This window comes from Alosa pseudoharengus, unplaced genomic scaffold (assembly GCF_046254945.1).
Source record: "Alosa pseudoharengus isolate Yale_2024_CS ecotype anadromous, Long Island Sound unplaced genomic scaffold, YU_APseudo_1.1 YU_APseudo_1.1_scf_14, whole genome shotgun sequence".
NCBI lineage: Eukaryota > Metazoa > Chordata > Actinopteri > Clupeiformes > Clupeidae > Alosa > Alosa pseudoharengus.
In genome coordinates this window covers 29737663-29758390 of record NW_027468609.1, presented here as the reverse complement: position 1 = coordinate 29758390, position 20728 = coordinate 29737663, and the positions used below count along the sequence as shown (strand labels likewise).

The 20728-nt window shown below is 41.2% G+C and overlaps 3 protein-coding genes across 5 annotated transcripts; 2 read left to right on the top strand and 1 right to left on the bottom strand.

Annotated features, from left to right (window-relative positions):
* The first annotated feature begins 62 nt into the window (after window positions 1-62).
* Window positions 63-9744, top strand: helq (helicase, POLQ like). Of its 3 annotated transcripts, none has more exons than XM_076284602.1 (18): window positions 63-568; window positions 828-1458; window positions 1592-1770; window positions 1979-2179; window positions 2276-2348; window positions 2446-2543; window positions 2670-2768; window positions 2922-3067; window positions 3256-3495; window positions 3924-4065; window positions 4678-4782; window positions 5074-5284; window positions 5734-5891; window positions 6480-6578; window positions 7113-7292; window positions 8556-8669; window positions 9166-9300; window positions 9497-9744. In XM_076284602.1, the coding sequence occupies exons 1-18, from the start codon at window positions 389-391 to the stop codon at window positions 9584-9586; spliced, it is 3081 nt and encodes a 1026-aa protein (XP_076140717.1). In that variant the 5' UTR covers window positions 63-388; the 3' UTR covers window positions 9587-9744. The 3 variants fall into 3 exon arrangements, with proteins under 3 accessions (XP_076140717.1, XP_076140718.1, XP_076140719.1); XM_076284603.1 differs by lacking the exon at window positions 63-568 and having other exon boundaries at window positions 882-954; window positions 1086-1458; XM_076284604.1 differs by lacking the exons at window positions 63-568; window positions 828-1458; window positions 1592-1770; window positions 1979-2179 and having other exon boundaries at window positions 2287-2341.
* A 220-nt stretch (window positions 9745-9964) lies between these two features.
* hpse (heparanase) lies at window positions 9965-17135 on the top strand. The gene is made up of 12 exons (XM_076284605.1): window positions 9965-10378; window positions 10551-10687; window positions 11293-11421; window positions 11950-12123; window positions 12411-12582; window positions 13022-13069; window positions 13588-13681; window positions 14809-14915; window positions 15126-15240; window positions 15330-15454; window positions 15561-15713; window positions 16562-17135. Exons 1-12 carry the CDS (start codon window positions 10167-10169, stop codon window positions 16719-16721), a joined length of 1626 nt encoding a protein of 541 aa, XP_076140720.1. The 5' UTR covers window positions 9965-10166; the 3' UTR covers window positions 16722-17135.
* A 135-nt stretch (window positions 17136-17270) lies between these two features.
* On the bottom strand, window positions 17271-18880 carry LOC143123305 (myosin light chain 5-like). The gene is made up of 6 exons (XM_076284606.1): window positions 18784-18880; window positions 18221-18296; window positions 17873-17977; window positions 17694-17772; window positions 17542-17590; window positions 17271-17457 (listed from the first exon to the last, which is right to left on the bottom strand). The coding sequence occupies exons 1-6, from the start codon at window positions 18817-18819 to the stop codon at window positions 17356-17358; spliced, it is 447 nt and encodes a 148-aa protein (XP_076140721.1). The 5' UTR covers window positions 18820-18880; the 3' UTR covers window positions 17271-17355.
* Between the last annotated feature and the right edge of the window lie 1848 nt (window positions 18881-20728).

Genomic DNA, 20728 nt, shown 5'->3' with positions numbered 1-20728 from the left:
CGGGCACCATTAAAGGAAGGACATGAGAGCTCGTATTTGATTGGCTTGTATCATGCTTGTTGATTTCGAATTTTTCTAGACATGTAATGGTAATAACAAATACTTTACGTTTGTAATGCCATTCATTTTAGAGGTTGCAGTGATGTGTTACATGTAGTACCGAGAACGTTTACTCTTAGTGCTAGTTGTTCGGTGAACAAAACAAGCTGACCTCTAATCGTAGCTAACTTGTCATCGCACAATGTTTGTGAAGATAACTTCGAATGCTAAGTTAGGTAGCTGCTATTTAGCTAACTGAAAATTACCGTTAAATTAGTGCTCCAACTAATGACTCAACATACAGTCATTGGGTCCAACTTAAAGACTCTGACCAGGGGAAGATTGCACCATGATTAACAACACAGAAATTGTTGTCAAACGTGGATCCGTAAGAAAAAGGTCGAGGGATGGTTCGAGGACTAGTCTAACTCCTGCAAGGAAAAAAACGACCACTGATGGACAGAGTCAGCTCACTGCTACCAAGATAGAACACTATCTCGAAGTAACACCTGAAGGGAATGCACCAGAGGTAAATTCTTCATTGTAAACGTATTGCAGCATTTGTTGTTCTTCACCAGTGACTGTAGAAAATAGTGTTTTACAGTCATTGTTGCTCAGTTCTGCATTTAGTAAAATAGTGAACCATAAAGCACCTGTGCAACACTGCCAACTGGCTGTAGTCTGTACGTAGAGGGATGTTGTCTAGTATGGTTTCTTGGAAGGAAATATGTTCCACAGTTGCATAATTGGAAAGATCAAACATATTTCTCATCCATCACATCTTTTAGTATTGCAGTGACAATGAGGATCTGTTTGGCGGATACGACAGCATCCTTGGAGACTCTTCTTTCATGGCCAAGCTAGATGATGCAGAACAACACGTGACCCAGCATAAGGAAGTCTGTGCAAGACAAAGTAATGAAAACCCTGATGCTAATTACACACATTTAAAAACTGCAGCCGATACAAATGGCGAGGGCTTCACAGACTCCCTCCTAGCGATCTGTTTAAAGGATGACTCATTTCAAGATATTCCTGGCTCACAGGTAGAATTCCAGGAAAAGGTGCATGAGCCGTCAGATGGTGGCCACACCTCCACACCCCTTGGGAAAAACCTAAGGGAAGACCATAACCCTGATGCCATGAACAAAACAGAGGATACACAACGCGGTCCCAAGGCCAGGAGGAGCATGGCAAACGCTATGAAAAGAGCCATGCTTGGAAATGCCGCCACAGTTTCCTCCAGTGTTGCAAAAATAGCTCAGCAGCAAAAGGAACTTCTAGTGACTGAAGAGATAAACGTTGCCATGCAGACCATGCAGTCCATTTCCATGGAAACGGACCTCGGACCATTCTTTGGCCTTCCCTCAAAAGTGAAAGACCTCATCAACAGACTGAAGGGCATTGAGGATTTATATGGTAAACAAAACATTCCCTAGTGTGCAGCATAGGGATGTCCTGTTTTGGCCACGTTCCTATTATGTGTTTCAACAGTTTCTACCATTATAACACTAACTGTAGGACATCTGTGATCTTGGTTTTTCTGTTTTAGATTGGCAGAAGACGTGTTTGACATTGGAAAGTGTTCAACAGAGGAGGAACCTGATTTACTCCCTACCCACCAGTGGTGGGAAAACACTAGTGGCTGAAATCCTCATTCTCAAGGAGATCCTGTGTAGGAAAAACGATGCCCTACTCATTCTGCCATACGTATCGTTGGTGCAGGAGAAAGTATGTGAATATTAATTAACTCTCTGCCCTAAAGTTTGATTTAGTTGAACAATACACATCTGAAGGTGATATCTTCAAGGCATAATTCTGTGATTCTTTTTTACTTGTTCATTGAATGTGTTTATTATAGATCACATGGATTCTTGTTGTATCGCTTCAGTCTTACAATGCCTGACAGCTTTTCCACTTGTTCACTTTCTGTTCATAGGTGCGAGGGCTAGCTAGCTTTGGTGTAGAGTTGGACTTCCTGGTAGAGGAATATGCTGGGAGCAAGGGCAAGTTCCCGCCTATCAAGAGAAGACAGAAAAATTCTCTGTACATCACAACTATTGAGAAAGGCCACAGCCTGGTCAACTCCTTGATTGATACCAGTCGGCTGGATAATATTGGTCTGGTGGTGGTGGATGAGGTAAGTACTTGCTCAAGACATTGTGTGAATAAATATGCAGCCAATATTTAAATAATTGAGTTGGCTACAATCTCAAATCTTTTGGTTTATTTCAAGCTTCACATGCTTGGGGATGGAAGTAGAGGAGCAGTTCTTGAGATGACTTTGGCCAAAGTTTTACACGTGAGCAGTAAGTAGTTACCACAAGAGGTATCATTTAAAAAGATTTGATGTTGCAATGATACCAGTATCCCATCATAAGTAATAACAATGGAATGTTTGTGCAGAATCAACGCAAATCATTGGAATGAGTGCCACACTTGGGAATGTTGGTGACCTACAGAAGTTCTTAAAGGCAGAAAACTACAGTAATGATTTTAGGCCGGTATGTGTTTTAGGATGATGTGCACTCACTCATGGTATATCATGGCATGTGTTATTGTATATCTTGCTTCTCTGTGCATGTTAAATAGAGTTAAATAGAGCTTTCATAAATGACACTCGTTTTCAGGTCCAGTTAAAAGAATATGTGAAGTTGAAGGACTCTATATATGAGGTTGATTCCAAAGAAGAGCAATGTCTTAAGTTTTCACGCCTCTTGAATTATAAGGTATGTTTTAGCATCTCTGGATTGTGCCAGTTGTGAAACGCCACCATAATCTGGCAGTACCTTTGTACCGTATGGCTATTTGTGAAGTATAACTGGTGTATACCTGAATAGCAATTCATCATTTCCTAAAACGATTCCCTTCTGGTTTGAAAGTATTCCAATAGCTTGAAGAAAATGGACCCGGACCATATTGTTGCCTTGGTTACGGAGGTGATTCCATCGCAGTCCTGTTTGGTTTTCTGTCCAACTAAGAAGAACTGTGAGAACGTGGCTGGAATGATCTGCAAGTACTTGGCACGGTTAGTTGACATGACAGTGGAATTCAAGCAAAGAATTTTAAGTGGAAATGGGAAAACTTGAATTTATGTTAAATATGTATCATGTAATATCAGATCATATAATTCGGTTTCAGTCTATACTAATCAGTGTTTAATTAACCATGCATACATTTAAAAAAAATATATACACATGCCATATTCCTCCATAGAGATTTCTTGCAGCACAAGGAGGCAGAGAAGGCCACTCTGCTGAAGGAGCTGAAGGACTGTGGGAACGGGCTACTGTGTCCCGTGCTGCAGAAGACGGTGCCATACGGCCTGGCCTACCACCACAGCGGCCTGACCAGTGACGAGCGCAGGCTGGTGGAGGAGGCCTACTCGGCCGGGACGCTCTGCCTACTCACCTGCACCTCCACACTGGCCGCAGGCGTCAACCTCCCAGCCCGCAGGTCAGCTGGAGCCTCAGTACTACAAAGAGAGACCGTGTCTGTCTGCGCTGCTGTGCATGCTAGTGGAATTAGTGAAACATAATGAACTGTTAAGACACTGATTTATGAAGGTGTTTTTTTCATTGTAAGAATTTGTCAAGTGACATCACTTTCATTTATATAGCATATTAAACTATTGAGCTCCCCCAAACCATAGTTCATATTTAATAGACAATATTATTTTTAAGTACCGGTATATGCTATTGAGAAATTAAGACAGGGGGACTTGATATGTATGTATTATACAAAGATATGCATTGTGTCATGTTGTGGCTGGACTGGGATTTTTGTGTGTGTGTGTGTGTGTGTGTGTGTGTGTGTGTGTGTGTGTGTTATTGTTATATGAATACACCTTTATTGAGAGTCATGAGTTCCCCCATGTGTAACAGGGTGATCCTGCGGTCACCCTACATAGCCATGGACTTTCTGAGGAGGAGTCAGTACAAACAGATGGTGGGCCGAGCAGGGCGAGCTGGCATCGACTCCATGGGAGAGAGCATCCTGGTCCTGCAGGAGAAGGACAAGATCATGGTACAAGCAGCCAGCAGCCTGGATGCAACAGCTCTGTTTATTGATGACTTTTGGCCATGAAGGAAAATGAGTAGAAATTAGTTTTCTTGTGAGGCTTTATTTTTGCCATGTGATCAGGAATTATGTAACTGGTGTGCTAAATAAAATATTGAGAAGACTTTCTTCATATTGGGGCAGCCGTGGCCTACTGGTTAGCGCTTCGGACTTGTAACCGGAGGGTTGTCGGTTCGAACCCCGACCAGTAGGCACGGCTGAAGTGCCCTTGAGCAAGGCACCTAACCCCTCACTGCTCCCCGAGCGCCGCTGTTGTTGCAGGCAGCTCACTGCGCCGGGATTAGTGTGTGCTTCACCTCACTGTGTGTTCACTGTGTGCTGAGTGTGTTTCACTAATTCACGGATTGGGATAAATGCAGAGACCAAATTTCCCTCATGGGATCAAAAGAGTATATATACTTATACTTATATATTTGCATTCCAGCATGTACAGTAGTTGATGCTTTGTTGAGGTGTTTGTTGCTACAGTGGACCCCTCAGTTGTATTTGAATCCAACTCACTAGAACCGTGAGTTGCTGTTGCTGTCTTCATCAGAATGACCTCCTTTGTCTTCTTAGGCTGAAAAACTGCTGTCTGCTCCAATGGAAAAATGCTACAGCAACCTCCTTCATGATGGTGGCAAAGGACTCCTGAGTCTCATTTTGTCCCTCATTGGATTGAATGTAAGTGCGCTGCACACACCGACACATTGTGACAGGCCAGTTCTGGAAATGCATAAAGCTGTGAAGACCTTAAATAAAATTCCATTTTCAAACAGGCTCGAATGAAATATCAATCAAACAACTTTATATGACTTGACTTGAAACATGTTTAATATCTTACATAATTTCCAATGCATATGTTAAATGTAATCTTACCAACCCTATTAATCCTGTTTTGGTTGTGATCGCTCACTTAAGGACTCCATTTGTAAACTCTACAACCCGTTCTCCATGTGCCTTTGGCTCTGCCAGGTAGCACAGACTCTGGATCAGATCAGGAATTTCCTGTCTGGGACGCTGCTAGGCGTGCAGCAGGCTCATGTCTGTCCTGAGCGCAGCTTATCAGAGATGGCGGCCCAATCAGTGGAAGCTCTCATGGAGAAGGCCCTCATCACTTTCTCTCCGGACCACCCTGACGGCTCTGTTCTACTCATTACCAAACTGGGACGGGCGAGCTTTAAAGGTGTGTTTCCAGTCCATGCATACCCGCAAAGAGTATCTGAGCTTCTGCATGCTAATGTTGATCAATGCATCTATGAATGCAATAATTATGTGATGATAGAAGACCTTTTGAACAGGGAAAACCTCACAATATGCTTGACCGTGTTTTTGTTTTGATGTTACATTTTATCTGGACTTGGAAAATCTGACCTAATGAAATGGCATTCCTGAAAAAGTAATTAAAAGAGATAAACTGTCATGATGCCATCAGAACATTAGCATTATTGCTGCTACTCACAAAAAATCTAATTGGTGAAACATGAAGCACTCACTCACTGCCTAGCAAGTGCACTGCATGGCTTCACCACATGGGGGCAGTACTGCTGGTGTCTACCCAGAGCTCTATATACGGCTCTGTGTCTACCCATCAACTCCACACACTGAATGCCTTGGTTGTGTTTTTGCCTACAGGCTCAGTGGATCTGACCTACAGCGATGTCTTGTACAGAGACCTGTCAAAGGGCCTGGAAGGGCTACTGCTCAACAGCTTCCTGCACTTAGTCTATTTGGTGACCCCGTACGACATGGTCTCCCAGTGCAAGCCTGACTGGATGATCTACTTCCGACAAGTGAGGTGGACTTAAGTCCAGCCCAGACTTCCTATGAGCAGAAATTATGTATTTTCTTACAAGGATGCATCACACATGCTTATGCTCAAGTCATCAACATACAGGTGCATCTCAGATAATATTGTGGAAAAGTCTATTGCCCTGCCCAGATTGGGAGATTAAAGGCTCAGGAAACTATGGCCGGTGTTTTGACTTAATTAGCTGATTAGAGCTGTTATTTTATTATTTTATTTAAGGTTTATTTGACATGGACATTGCACATTAATAACCATGAAATATAAATATGCTATATACAGTAGATACTTTATGTGTAATGAATCTAGATTATATGAAAGTTTCACTTTTTGAAATAAATTGAACTAAAAATGAACTTTTCCAATATTCTTTTTTTTTTTAGATGCACCTGTGATTTATATATCCAAATGTATCCTGCTCTGGCTTGTTTCTCTGTAACACATCTAGTGTCTTGTTCTCTGTTTACACTCACTGATGTGCCTCACAGAATTAGTTTCCACTGCACTTGCTTTCCATCTCAGCCTTCAGTGCCTGTAACTTTTGCCAATTTGTTCTTAATCGTCCCACTCTCAGTTCACGCTGTTGACTCCGTCGGAGCAAAAGATCTGTGCCGCGGTAGGAGTGCCGGAGAGCTTTGTGGCGAGGAAGGCGGCAGGCCAGAGCGTAAAGAAGGTAAGTGCCTGTGATTCTTTTTCCAATATAAAGTTATTATCAAAAACTATGAAGTTTCAATCTCTGGGGCTTCTCATCCAAACGAAGGCAGGAAGCAGAGGGCTTCTAATTTGCTGTTCATCACATTAAAATCCTTTTCCCCCACTCACTGATGTCCATCACACTTTGGAGGATTACTGCGAGTTTAGTCTCTGTTTCTGTATTACACAAGGAGAAGTGAGAAAGTAATTCTCACAAAACTGACTCTTTGATCATTTGGTTGCAATTAACTGAAATGGCGTTCTAAGGAGCATACGTTGGCTACCTTATATTGCAGGAAAATGACATCGCAAAGTGACAGTGTGATCTGGTAATGGAACCAGGATATTGAGCAGCCTGAGTGATGAGATTAATGGTTCATCATCTGTCACTCTTTCAATCCTTTCTTTTTTTGTTTGTTTCTATCTATCTGTCCATCTCTCCTTTATTTCTTTCTTTTTCTCTTTCTCGTTCTCTTTCTCTCTCTTTCTCTCCATCTCTCTATGTCTCCCTCAGTCTCAGTCTGTGGACACAGAGGTGGCCAGTCGTCTGTATCTGGCCCTGGTGCTGCATGCTCTGCTGAAGGAGACCGACCTGTGGAGTGTGTCGGAGCGCTTCCAACTAACCCGCGGCTTCGTGCAGACTCTCCTTAGCTCCTCCTCAGCCTTCTGCTCCTGTGTGCTCCACTTCGCTGAGGTCAGCTCACGCCTCTGACACCTATCCACACTAGCCATACAGCACAAGCTGCTCGCACTTAGGCGGGGATCACATTGGCCAGCGGAAAGCAGCAGCGGCAAGCGTAACGCAACGTTTAGACCATAATAAGTTATATCTCGTTCCTAAGTAACACAAACGGTTTGCCTAAACTGATAATTGAATACGCTTGCGTTGCGCTTTGAAAGTTGAACCAAGTTTAACGCTCAGCTTGTTCAATGCTAGCGTTACGCTAGCGCTACCACCGTTCCGCTGCCGAACCATAGAGAACAATAGGAAACCTGCTGCTTGCCACTGGTCAGTGTGATCCCCACCTTAAAGGACCAGTATGTAGGAAATAATGGAAAATAAATAATGAAAAATAAATGTCTCTGACGACATATGGTGATCACCATATGTCGTCAGAGAGTAAGGAAACACAATGAATTGAAGTAATGGCTTATTTGACAACATTACTATAACTGCAAAACTTTTCGTTTATGTTTTGAACCATTTAATTCTAGAATAGCATATTAATAATGGGCTGACGTGTTCTCCTATTTGGGTTGCCAGCAAAGGCCAACTGTCAACAGCTGTCAGTTGTAGGCTAGTCACGAGCGAGTAGGCCTAGTCTACGAGAGGCAGGCAAATTTCCAAAATTAAAACAAGAAACCAATTAAGTGGACATCGGAGGAGCTTCCTGAGATGGCGATGTCTTCGTCAAATGAAGAATATCAAGTCTGACGCAGAGCTGGCCATATTTCTCCACGACAGGTAGCCTAGGCTAAACTTCATCTGCATCACTAACTTCAGCTAAATATGTTACGTTGGTTAGAGAGGTATTTTTTGTTTTCACTGTTTCCGTAATGTGTAGCTGGGTCATGGTTGGAGAGGCTGCAGGTCAACTAACTAAGCTAGCTAAGTCTTCATTACATCTGGCAACCCAGAAGAGGCTTGCGTCTAGGTAGTCTTGAGAATGTTCACCAGTATTTTGATTTTGGCCTACAGAACGTTCGGTAACAATCCTACAAATCGCTCCTTTAATGTAACACAATTAATGAATTCCCCTTTTCCTCAATTTTCAGCACCTAGTATTTCACTATGTAACTCTGTTGCTCTGGCGTGAACATGACCCTTGACGCACTGGGTGCCCCCTTAGCACTAAATGGGCTCCCATTTCCATGTACCGTATCTCTGTTCTGTTTATGTGTGGAAGGTTTTAGTGTGTGTGTCCAACCTGTTTGTGTTGGTGTGTCCCTGGTCTAGGAGCTGGAGGAGTTCTGGCCCTTTAAGGCTCTCCTGGTTGAGCTGACCCGTAGACTCACCTACTGCGTGCAGACCGAACTCATCCCTCTGATGGAAGTGGTGGGGGTCATGGAGGTCAGAGTTTAGAGTTCAGGCCCAACCCCTGCACTTATCTCCCTATTTGCATCTCTATAACAACAGCATTATATCCACAGCTGTCATAAGTCATCATCTTTATTCTTCCGTATTGCAGATTGCTCGAGGACATAAACTAGCATAGCATTACCATGTTGTATTTCACCTATCTATATGAAACTCTCAGTATGAAATTCTCAGTTGTACTGACTAGTTAGCCTCTCAAGAAGGCCAGAGAGAAATGTATATATATAAAATCAACTCTTGTCCATATGAGTTCAGATGTGGCTGGGAAACGCTCACTGTGGGCAGACCTGAGAGCTGCTTAAAGTCGAGACATTTCTGGAGAAACCAAATTGAGTTAACTCATTTGAAACACCTAATGGGCTCTAATGGGAGTGGGACTGCTGCTGATGTGCAGTGTCTGTAGGCAGTGGGGAACTCATGAGGTGTGTGTGTGTGTGTCTGTGTGTGCATGCGTGCGTGTCTTCACCAGGCTCGGGCCAAGCAGCTGTACAACGCCGGTTATAAGACACTGGCTCACCTCGCCAATGCAGACCCCAACGATCTGGTCAAGTCGGTGGAGAACTTGTCCAAACGGCAGGCCAATCAAATAGTGGCCTCAGCGAAAGTTAGTGAAATTGAACTGTGCTGAACATATGTAAAAGAGATTGATGGATAAATGTTTTCTTGAGTCTGCATGAGTGTGGTACAGTAATGTTGATTGTTTATTGGACTGGCAACATTAGACTACCTTTTACATGAGTGATATATTCCTTTTAATATGTGTGCTTTGTTTTGAATATATATTTGTTGTTCATTTGTAGATGCTGATTCAGGAAAAGGCAGAGGCCTTGCAAGAGGAGGTGGATGATTTATTGACAAAACCCATTGATCTTCCCTCAGTAGGGAGTTAGATTAATATATATATAGATATAGCTGTATTTTGTGTAACTTAATACTTAATTTATAATTAAGAAAAAAAGAAATATACAATTGTATTTTATGTTACTGTACATTTGGTTTATATGGGTACTGTCTCAAACAGCTAAAATAAAACATAAACAAAACCTCACGCTATGTTCTGGTTTCTGTGACTTCATTATACATTATTTAAATAAATAAACATGTATTAGGCTGTCTGAGTTTAATTCAGTGTGCATATTTACCATTGCACGAGCTTTTCACTGCGAGCGTGCACTGCTGTTGGTGGGATTGGCCCTAGGGTTAGGGTTGATGTTCACTTCCCTGTCCTATAGCGTCACGCTCCACCCATGCGTTTTTGTTTGCGCTCACAGCAGGGCAGGTAGTTTGTTCTTACTGGAAGACACAAAACAGAATATTCTCATGGAGCTCGCACTACATAAACTTCGGGACGACAGTGAATAGCCTACGTTTCAAACCCAAATCTATTTGCGACTGAATAGGGGACATGAGCACATCATCAATGAAGAAGAAAAGCACAAGCCGTAAGACGTGAAAAAAGAGATTCTCGACATGGGTATGATTGTGAGATTCACGGCCGCCTGGTTCTTTCTCGTATTCCACGGGCCTTACGTTCGACCAGATTTGTTTGAAAAGTTTGATGTGGAAGCAGTGCATGTAGACGTGGACCTTAATCGTGTTGCGAAGAGGGTAAATGAGCGTTTTCTCTCCGTTGCCATCGATGCGAGCCTGGTCGCCGAGGAGAAGTTCATGTATCTCCTAGCGTAAGTCTTGGCTATTTCTGAACAGGACCTGTTCAAACATTCCCTGATATATCTTATCTCATGCCAATAGCATTGTGTTCCTGATACATAGTGTATGGCTGATGATAAACAACTATGCGTTCATTGACATTCCATTAAACGAGAAGTAGCCTAACTGTTGTGTTTTTATTAGATCTGCCAAGCTGAAAACGTTATCAAGTGCCCTGAGCCCTGGCTTTCTGCGATTTGGAGGGACCAAACAAGATTTTATGAAATTCAACCCCCGCAGTTACCATCTGCAACATCCAAAAAACTCTCATCCTTTTGTCGGTGAGTTTTTGTTTAGGCTAGGCCTACAGACAACATTTAGATTGGGCTCAATCACTCTTTTATCTATCTATCTATCTATAGTTATATATAATTATGTGAGATCTGGTTCATTCATCACCACTGTCATGTGGTGTTAGATGAGACTGTTTGTGGGTCACGTGACCTCCTTTCGGCATGATTCTGTTTTGAGTTGATGAGCAAACAGTCGGTTGATTCATCTGCGGTCCAGAGTAGCCGAAGCCTGAAGCTCAATGGCGTGTGTTGTAGTCAGAATTGGGATCTGAAATTAAAACAGGATGGTCTCCTATTGCCAAACTCGAACTTAACCGGAACATATTTGTATGTAGGCATAGATAGCCTACCTCCAAAGACAAAAGAGTGTGCTTGGTTAGTGTGTAGCCTAGGCTACTCTGTATCTTACAGAAAGACGATGATGTCATATTTTTTACACTGAAAAGCAACATGTTCATGAGCCATGAAAAGAATGAATACATTTGAATAGATCAAAACAGAATCAATTTTGATGCCCGCATTTGAGATCTGTAATAATGCCTTTCTGCACCAGCTATAGATTGGCTAAGATGTTTCCTTTTTTATACATTCAGGGGATACATGCAAGAGAATGGAACTTCCTCCATTGTTGGAGGAGAACCTGAAGAAAGAGTGGGCACTGCAGTCACTTTTTTTGCAACAAGAAGAACGGAAGGGAAAGTACAAAAAAGTCGGGTTTACTGGTGGGTATCTTTTTCTGATACCCTAGGGTATTACGTTAGAGTATTTACTTTAGAGTATTTGAATTGACTATAGGACTACCCCTTATAGCTAAATATCAGAGTATTTAACTAGATGACATATCTGAGTATTTAATACCGTTACATGCTCCATCAACGTGAGATTGACATGATCACAAGTACATCTTCAGTGAAGATCAGATTAGACACAGTCTAAGATGTGGTAGGAGTGTTAAAGTGTCAAGGAGAATATGGAACTGCCAAAACTCAGATGACTGGTTGGTTGTCAGTCATAGTAAAAAAAAAAATTCTGGGTGTTTGCATCTACATTTTCTGAAAGTATTCCACACCTCCAAGAATGCATGTCTTATCCTTAGTTTTGGTGAGAGGGTATGTGGTTGGGCTTTACTGGCGTGTTTTTCTAACGGTTCAGTTAAGTACGGTTCTAGATAAGTAGCCTTATCTAGAAACTCCATTCAGAGTTATGCAGTACTGATATCAATCTCATACCAATGTCATTATTTTGCACAGAGTATGCTGTGGATTTGCTCTACTCCTTTGCAAACTGCACCGGCTTGGACCTCATCTTTGGCCTCAATGCTTTGCTAAGGACCAAAGGAAACTCCTGGAACAGTCACAATGCCCAGATGCTGCTGGACTACTGTGAATCAAGACAGTATAAGATGTCCTGGGAATTGGGCAACGGTATGACTGATCCCTCATCCTCACCTCATTCTCAAAGTATGATGGTCTTAGGCAAGGCTATAAGTTTATGTATAGAACATATGTATATATTCATGTACACTGGCAATTCAAAGTACATGAGAAGATTTTTTTTTTTTTTAAACAGAAAAAAAAGTTTACATGGGTATATGAGAACATTTTCACCCGGTTTTCCCAAAGTAAACAAACATTTATTACAGGTATGTGTACTTACTGAAGCAGAATGTTTATGAGAGTGAGCTTAAGCCAAGAGTCTTTTCCCTCCCTAGAGCCCAACAGCTATCAGAAGAAGGCTGGCTTCAGGGTAGATGGCTACCAGCTGGGGGAGGACTTTGTCCATCTCCGGAGGATTCTGAGCGAGTCCAAACTGTACAAGTCCTCAGGGCTCTATGGACCTGATGTCAGCCAGCCCAGAGACCACCGCCGGGATCTGCTGGAGGGGTGCGTGTTCCTCAATCAATGTTTTCACCCCCATGCTTAGCTTCTACTTCTTTAAAAAGCCACTTACAATTACAGTGAAGGCAAAAAAATAATCTGGAGGTTGCGCCCTAGGGGTTGAACCCATTTCAATGTACTTTTTTGAGGTTGTGCTTTTTTCAAGTCTGTTCAGAAAAGTTGGTGGTTAATTAGGTTTTTCTTTGTTGCTGTTGTTTTTTTGTGCTTTGCAGCAAGCTGGTTTAAAGTTTATATGTGGTGGTGCACTTAAACAGAACTTTTAAGTGCAAAGCTACCATGGAATGTCAGTAACTTAAACACTGTTTGCAAAGCAGGAGTGAATGATAAGATACATTTTTAGTCAGTCAATGTAAGAGAATATGAGGTTCAGTTAAGGGATTACCTCAATAATAAGCATCAAAGTCACAGTGTTTTACCCGTTCAGGTTTCTGGAAAGTGGAGCAGAGGCAATCAACGCATGTACCTGGCATCAGTAAGTTTGCATCTCTCACTCTTTCTCTCTATGTCTCTTTCGTCTCAGTTCTTCTTTTTCTTTGTTTCTTTCTCTCTCTCACACACTTTATCTCCTGCTCTCTCTCTAGTTTTTGTTTCTCTTTCTCGTTCTTTGTCTCTCTTTGTCACTTGTTCTTCTCACTCTTCTTCTCCCCTCTTTCACTTTACTCTGTAGCTCCTCCTCTCACCTTTGCCCTCTCTCTCTCTCAGCACACAGTGTTCTGTAGTTGTTCTGTTGTCATACCATGCATTCCCATACCCAGACCAAACCCAGACACTGTGTCAGAACTGTATGTCTGAAAAGGGTAGCACATGGACTGTCCAAGAAAGGAAAGTCAAAACTTCAGCAAACATACTCTAAAAAAACATGGCCGTGTTCATGTTGCTACCACAGCATATACTTTCCCCTGCAATCCCCCAAAAATAAAGCAAAAGAAATGTTGGTTACACATCAGAGTAACATAGTGTTTTGTGATTTTTACTATTCTCTCTCTTCAGTTACTACGTCAATGGTAGAGATACTTCACTGGAAGATTTTCTGGATCCTGATGTGCTTGATACACTAGCCACAAAAACGCATGAAGTGCTTGAGGTAAAATGGAACACCTCCCAAGTGTAGGTCTTTGCTTTGGACACACCCTGCTGTCTATATTCGGCCTTATCGCACAGGTGCATTTGGCAATAAAGTAATTGTAGTAGTGTGTACATCCCCACCGGTGAGGTGCAGGGCAAATGGAATGTAAAATACTAAATACTCATTCACTCAAAACATTCTGCCTTTTGTGCTTATGTCCATGCTGTTTGGTTGAGGCTCAATTGAGACCATTTTTAGTGTTTATTTGATCTCAATAAATGAGATGACCGACTGTTTGTAGTTGGTATACAACAAAGAGGAGGTGCTTTTGTCATTACAGTGCATGAAAATGCACTGTTCTGTTATCTGAAGTCATCGTCGTCGTCTTCTTCTTCTTCTTCTTCTTCTTCTTCAGCTTCAACCGTAGAAACTTTGTTCAAACTTTGTAACGTAGGTCTTGAAAAGGACACTTGAGGAATGTATTTTTCAAACTTTTTTGTAAACTTCATACTTTTTGAGGTATTAACAAAAAACAAGCTTATTTTCCCCCATAGACTTTGCATTGGCACTATGACATCACAATGGGCTAATTAACTTGATTTGCACCTGTATCAACTTCCAGCTGCTCAACTAGGACCCATCAAAGGGCCAGTTAAACTGATTGCACCTGTATCCACTGCTTTCTGCTCAACTAGGCCAACTCTCTCTGTGTCTCTCCATTCTACAAGGATATAAAGCACATTCCATCCAACTTTCTATCCATTCATCCTCTTCAAACCATTCACCGTTCAACTTTTAAACTATATACTCTGTCTCAGGCTTTAAACATACAATCTGGCCCACAACTGTTTTAAAATAAATGTCCTCACTACAATAATTCACTATTAAATAATTTAACTATTTAAACTACTCAACTATTTAACTGTTCAGCCATTTCAACTGTCAGTTGTTATCAACTATGACTCCTTCCAAGTTTCCTCTGCCCACAACTGTTTCCAAATAAAAGTTTGTTTTGTATTTTATGTTAATATACAGTATGTTTTGCATTTTCATGCACTGGTAATTTCCTCGAAATTACATTTTCTAGTTTATATTATTTATTTAATCATCATTTCTTTATTTGATTATTGAAATTGTGTTTGCAGACTGTAGATATGGTTTCCCCTGGGAAAAAAGTTTGGCTCGGAGAGACCAGTTCGGCATATGGCGGTGGTGCATTGGGATTATCAGACACATTTGCTGCAGGCTTCATGTGGGTATACCATAAGATTTTACTTTAAATTTGCCTCTTCATTCACAGTATTTGCCTGCGTCACATTTCACATTTTACCTGCTACTACCAGATTGACCAAGTATTTTATGCTAAACCTGCAGAATATTCTCACTGATTATTCCATTCCCATAGTCTATACAATTCGATTGTTTAGTGCTGAACACTGATGTCAGTTCTGTTCACTTGCAGGTGGCTAGATAAACTTGGCCTTGGTGCAAAACTGGGATTGGATGTTCTCGTCAGACAAGTTCTCATTGGCTCAGGAACCTATCACCTGGTGGATGACAACCTGGATCCTCTCCCAGTATGTCTTTTGACTTTGATTAAAAACTATATTGGAAAAATGGCCCTCACCACACACTTCCTATGCTGTTCTCCCCATGACTGTCACAGGATTATTGGCTGTCGGTCCTCTATAAAAGGCTAGTTGGCCCTGAGGTGCTGCACGCTACGGTTCTCTCAACTCTAGAGCCCGGAAGGCGACTGCGAGTGTACTGCCACTGCACAAGTAAAAGAAGGTGTGTGTGCTCAGACACTCAAGAACACTCTTTCGATGGCCCAGTCCTATTTAAGTTCCTGTTTTTCCATTCACTGTTTTTGTGTTTTTATAACTTTTGATTTTAGCACAAGCTACAAGAGAGGCGCTGTCACCTTGTTTGCCCTGAACCTCAGTAAGAACACAGCTAAGATCTATCTGCCATCACACCTCGCAAACAGCACAGCAGAGGCCTTTGTGTTGGAGGCCCCCGGGCCTGGAGAGCAAGGACTTCTTTCCAGGTACTGTCATTTACTCCAGGGAAGCACAGTGTTACTTTTTAAGACCCTAGCATATTTTAAACACATTCAGGAAAATTAGAAATGAAAGTTTAATATTATTGACATGTAGAGTTGCTATTCCACGTTCTAACTATCTGACAATTTTCCTCATTATATTGCAAACCAGTACATCCCATTTTAAATGTAGTAAATTCAATATTTGCAAAATGCAAAGCAAAAAATGCATCCCAAATCTTTTGTATCTTAAATGTAATTTTGACCTCACTAACTTTGTGCCGTTAAGCAATGTGTAGCTTTTGTTCCTTTAAATTTCAAGGGATAAATAATCAACCTTACCTGTTTACCTTACCTGCTTTGAAGGCACATCATGCAAGATTTTCACCTTTATGAAGCCAATTTGATGGTAAACGAACTTGTAATAGGTTTGTGTTTACCTAGTATAGCTATACAGCATAGACGTAGCGAGTCCCTACCGAGAAAACCAGCCATGCAACTTCCAAGAGTGGCGCCCCGCCAAAACTTGCGAGAATCTGAAACATTACCTTGTCAGTAGATATAGATCTTTGGAGATTGTTTTTGCCTGTTGTTAATCCTTCACCTCCACAACAAAAGCATTTGCATTGTGTACAGGGGGGATAAGTCACGACAACTTTGCTATTTCCAATAGCAGAGTAACATATAAATACATTGCGACTCTAGAGGGAGCTCTAAACTCACCAAAAACCTAAACCTGCATAGTATACCATTAATAAGCCTAATTCTTGTGTGTATGCACAATGCCTATCAGGATTATTGAAACTCCTTTTGCATTCTTGTCTCCTGTGCAACTGCTATATGATGATGTTCAGGTCAGTGAAGCTAAATGGCTTGGTACTAAAGATGGTGGATGACCAAACGCTGCCCGAACTCAAGGGCGTCCCACTTCACGCAGGGGAACCCCTGAGTCTGCCTGGATTCTCGTTTGCCTTCTACGTCCTGACTGAAGCACATGCGTCAGCCTGCCAGTGAGCTTTTCCCACTCATACATGATGTGACCAGTACTGTTTACTTTATTTTACACACTGTGCTCTTAAACAGGGAAAGATATGATGTTTGTCATTGCACTGTGAAACTGCCAAAGATCTCAGATTTGTTTGTAATATTATAAATTATGCATTCTTGTACACATTGCTGATTTCAGTGTGGTATATATTCACAGTACTGTCCAGCTGGACTGTTGTAATAATTATTTTCACTTGCCTCAACTCCTTTGATTACTTTTGCAGGGATGAACATTTTTATATGGACAGTACAAGATATTAAAAATCCAAGCTGTTTTTGTCAGAAATCATTTTACATGTGTCATGCATAAATTATGCTGTAAAGATGTTTACACTTCCTGCTGTATATATCTATTAAAGCTGACCACTGGACAATTTCAAAGGGACTTCAAGTATCTTTTCACTTTCACTTCACCTCTAAAACTAAATATTCTGATCCAACTAGTTCCCAGAGCCCATATAGCTCCTACTTCATACAAACTTCATTGTACCATTTACACACTCAAACAAATATATCTATATTATTGAGACAAAGATTTTATTCACAATTCACAGACAGAATGTATGGTGTGACCCGAGTCACAAGGGATGTCATGTGCGTCTTACTCCTCCTGTTCTTCCCCATGGGTGATGATGTAGCACAAGGATTTATAGTCCAGGTTCCCGGCTGCATCAATGTTGGATGACTGGAACATTTGCTTCACCTTTCAAGCAGGATTAAATTATCAGACCTCTGAGATTTATTCACACTATGCCAAACAGAAGAGAAGAAAATTAAGCTACTTTACCTCCTCTGCAGAGAATTTGTCTGCTTGTGTCATCAGTATATGTTGTAACCTGAAAGACAAAGTTAACAGATCATCAGAAAAAGTAATGTTACTAAGCTTTGTTATTTCTTGTCGGTTTGCCTTTGAAAAATAAAATAAAAATCAGGACTTACTCATCTTTGTGTATGAAACCTTGTGCATTAGGATCAAACATCTTAAAGGCATTCACAATGGTGTCCTCCGGGTCAGTACCTTTAAGCAGAAACATTTCAGAGGTGCTTCACACTAATTTTTCATACAATTCATTGTTATTATGTGTTGGCACACTAATTCACCCTAAAGTACAGTTTACCGTATAATTTCTCCCCAAACAGGTTGAGAAACATTGTGAAGTTGATGGGACCAGTGGCCTCCTTCAGCATGTCCTCCAGCTCCTTATCTTTTACATTCAGTTTGCCTATTGAGAAGACATAGTATTATAGTTTTCATCTTCAGATTGTGTGGATATTTGTACATGTTTGCCAGTCACATTATCTCAAACAGAAATAACCATTTAAAACTCAACATAAATATGACCAGCTTGACTAGTGGATGAAGTAATACATCCTAGTTGCTAGAAATTAGAATTCAGTACTCATTAGGGCATAGTTCCTCAGGATGTTCACACAAAAAACAATTGTGATCTTTAGGAAACACCCACCAAGAGATGCATATGTGTCTTTTAGGTCCTCTTTATCGATGAAGCCATCTCTGTTTTGATCAATAAGTGTGAAGGCCTAAATACAAAAGCAAGAAGAGTAGTGATTAGTTTTCCATTGAGACATCACAAGATGTTACTTCCCAATACTGAGGGAGGTAAGTGAAGAGAAGTAGATAACATGGTTGGTGTTCATATCAGAGTCTACATGAGGCTATGACCTTTCATTCAGACTTACACATACATTTTCAGTTCCGTTTTATTCATAGCTGGATTAACAATAAACTCAAAGAGACATTTTAGAGCTATCACCAGTTGATGTTAAGGAACTCAGTTCAGTGAGGGATGCATCTGCTTGTGGCAGCTCAGTAGAAAGAAATGAGGGAAAGAGGGTGAAGCAAGAGAATCACAAGGCAAACGTTAAGGTTGAACTAACAGCACCCAGAGGAGACACTGTCATTAGTGCCTCAGCTGTGTTCAGCCGTCCATCACTGCATCCTTTCTCCCCCGAGAAAGCAGCCTAATTCACAACATTATCTTCTCTCAGAGTTTCAGGCGCCTATTACCTCCTTGAATTCCTGGATCTGTGTCTGCTCAAACATGGAGAAGACATTGGAGGAGGCTCTCTGAGCACGCTTGGCGCCGCCCTCCTTCTTCTTAGTCTTCCTGCTGGCCTGAGAGACGAAGGGCAACTGTGAAATTCTTATCTGATAACAAAATAATTTCCTCATCTTGTCTAGCAGTGTTAGAATTTCAGATTCCAGAAAGGCTTGATGTACCCATTTAGGCTACACTATGTTCATGCATGACAATACTCTCTAATAATACAATAACAATTCAAGTTTTAGCCATTACAGAGCTTTTTTTTTCAGGAGATGGGTGGACTTTCATTAACTTTGTTGACCTGCTTCCAATTAGCATTGAAATGATTTCAAAATATTTGCAATATCAAGAAATGTAATTAAACTGAGTCTATAACATCTGTGCCATTTAAGACTAAAGAAAGACTAAGATTTTTACTGAACCGCATCAACTCAACAACTTTCAATCCTCCTTCGCTGACAACTGAACTCCATAAATTGAACAGCTATCTTTATGTTGTGGTGAAAAGATAGTTGGGAAAACTCACCATCTCTGTCGTGCTGTGATGCTGTGCGTGATCAGAATGTGGCTGGTCATCCTGGAGGCAGATGGCTTAAATATGGCAGCTGGCAGTCTCCCGGTGGGGACGAGAGATACGGGCTGGCATGATGGTGGCTCCATAGGGGATAATGCTGATCCGGTTGGAGACCCCCAGGTCTGGTACAAGTATGCCATACATGGGCAGGTTGGTAAGTAAGGGCCAGGGGCCCCTGAGGCCTAGCTTGTGCTGGTAATAAGTGGATACTTTTAAAGCATTACTTTGGTGTGGACATTAGGATTAACAGTGATAGATTCTTAGTTTAGGTAATCTCTGCTTGCGTGAATTTGAGAGGACTGGAAATATTAGTCCTTTACACTCAGGATTGGTCATCTATTTTTGTGGTTTCAGAATTATACTTGAACTATACTGTTCTCTCTTGAAGTATGTAAGTTATGAGGTAGAGGTTTTTCTTGTATTGTTGTGCTTACACCAATGTGCAGTGACACATTTTGACCAATTTTGTTACCAAAGTAACAGCTTCTAACTATTAAATATAATAGTAGACAAATAGCAGAAAATTCTGTGCTGCTAACATCTGCTCTCAGAGTGCTTTCATTACCTAAAATTAAGCTGCCACACCCCACTTTGGTTTTAAAGACACCCAGGAGAGGGGGAGAGAGTTTCTATTCTGGCCAAGTCATGACCAAGATTCTCTATTCACCAACTGGGACATTCCAAACCACCAACTTTTCTGATTCAACTTCCTTAACATCAAAACTCCTAAACATTAACTTCCTTAACATCAAAAAATATCAATATGATTTCTCTCCCACTCTGTAGTCATGGGATGATTTGTTCAAAGATTCAAAAGTGAATTAAGGTTGAAAGCGTAACACAGTGACCACCAGAGGGTAATGCAGTTTAGAAAGTTGCTTTTCTCTTAGGTGGAATGTCAACCGTACTAATATTCCATCAGACATTTGAAAACGCCTAAATTATACTAATGACACAAAGTTTGGTATAATCATACTCGGAGGAAGAGGAATTTCTGAAAGAGCACTGAGTTTTGATGATACAGAGAATGATTTGAGTTAGAAATTGAACAGCCATACTGTAAGCCAATTATGAATCTGTTTTGCCCTGTAAGCCAATTATTAATCTGTTTTGCCCTGTATTGTATGATCATCATCAAAGGCTATCATTAAAATGTTCATTGTTTACAGCAACAGATGCAAGATGCTTTTACTTTCTGGGGTTTGACCCCAGGCTCAACTCTTCTCACTGCATTGCCAATAGGTTATACACCTTTTTCAGACTGCCCAAATATTGGAGAAATTGAAGCCGTGCTTTTTTCAAAGTGATGTGCATGTTTTAAATTAGGCCTATTC

What these genes read in the sequence shown, in the direction of transcription:
- LOC143123305 (XM_076284606.1), bottom strand. Translation starts at nt 18,819, where the DNA reads ATGTTTGAGCAGACACAGATCCAGGAATTCAAGGAG. An exon ending in AGACACATATGCATCTCTTG is followed by an intron (nt 17,978 to 18,220) that starts GTGGGTGTTTCC and finishes TCTTCTCAATAG; the next exon opens with GCAAACTGAATGTAAAAGAT. An exon ending in GTTTGGGGAGAAATTATACG is followed by an intron (nt 17,773 to 17,872) that starts GTAAACTGTACT and finishes TTCTGCTTAAAG; the next exon opens with GTACTGACCCGGAGGACACC.
- helq (XM_076284602.1), top strand. Translation starts at nt 389, where the DNA reads ATGATTAACAACACAGAAATTGTTGTCAAACGTGGATCCGTAAGAAAA. An exon ending in GGGCATTGAGGATTTATATG is followed by an intron (nt 1,459 to 1,591) that starts GTAAACAAAACA and finishes TTTCTGTTTTAG; the next exon opens with ATTGGCAGAAGACGTGTTTG. An exon ending in AAATAGTGGCCTCAGCGAAA is followed by an intron (nt 9,301 to 9,496) that starts GTTAGTGAAATT and finishes GTTCATTTGTAG; the next exon opens with ATGCTGATTCAGGAAAAGGC.
- hpse (XM_076284605.1), top strand. Translation starts at nt 10,167, where the DNA reads ATGGGTATGATTGTGAGATTCACGGCCGCCTGGTTCTTTCTCGTATTC. An exon ending in CGCCGGGATCTGCTGGAGGG is followed by an intron (nt 12,583 to 13,021) that starts GTGCGTGTTCCT and finishes TTACCCGTTCAG; the next exon opens with GTTTCTGGAAAGTGGAGCAG. An exon ending in ACATTTGCTGCAGGCTTCAT is followed by an intron (nt 14,916 to 15,125) that starts GTGGGTATACCA and finishes GTTCACTTGCAG; the next exon opens with GTGGCTAGATAAACTTGGCC.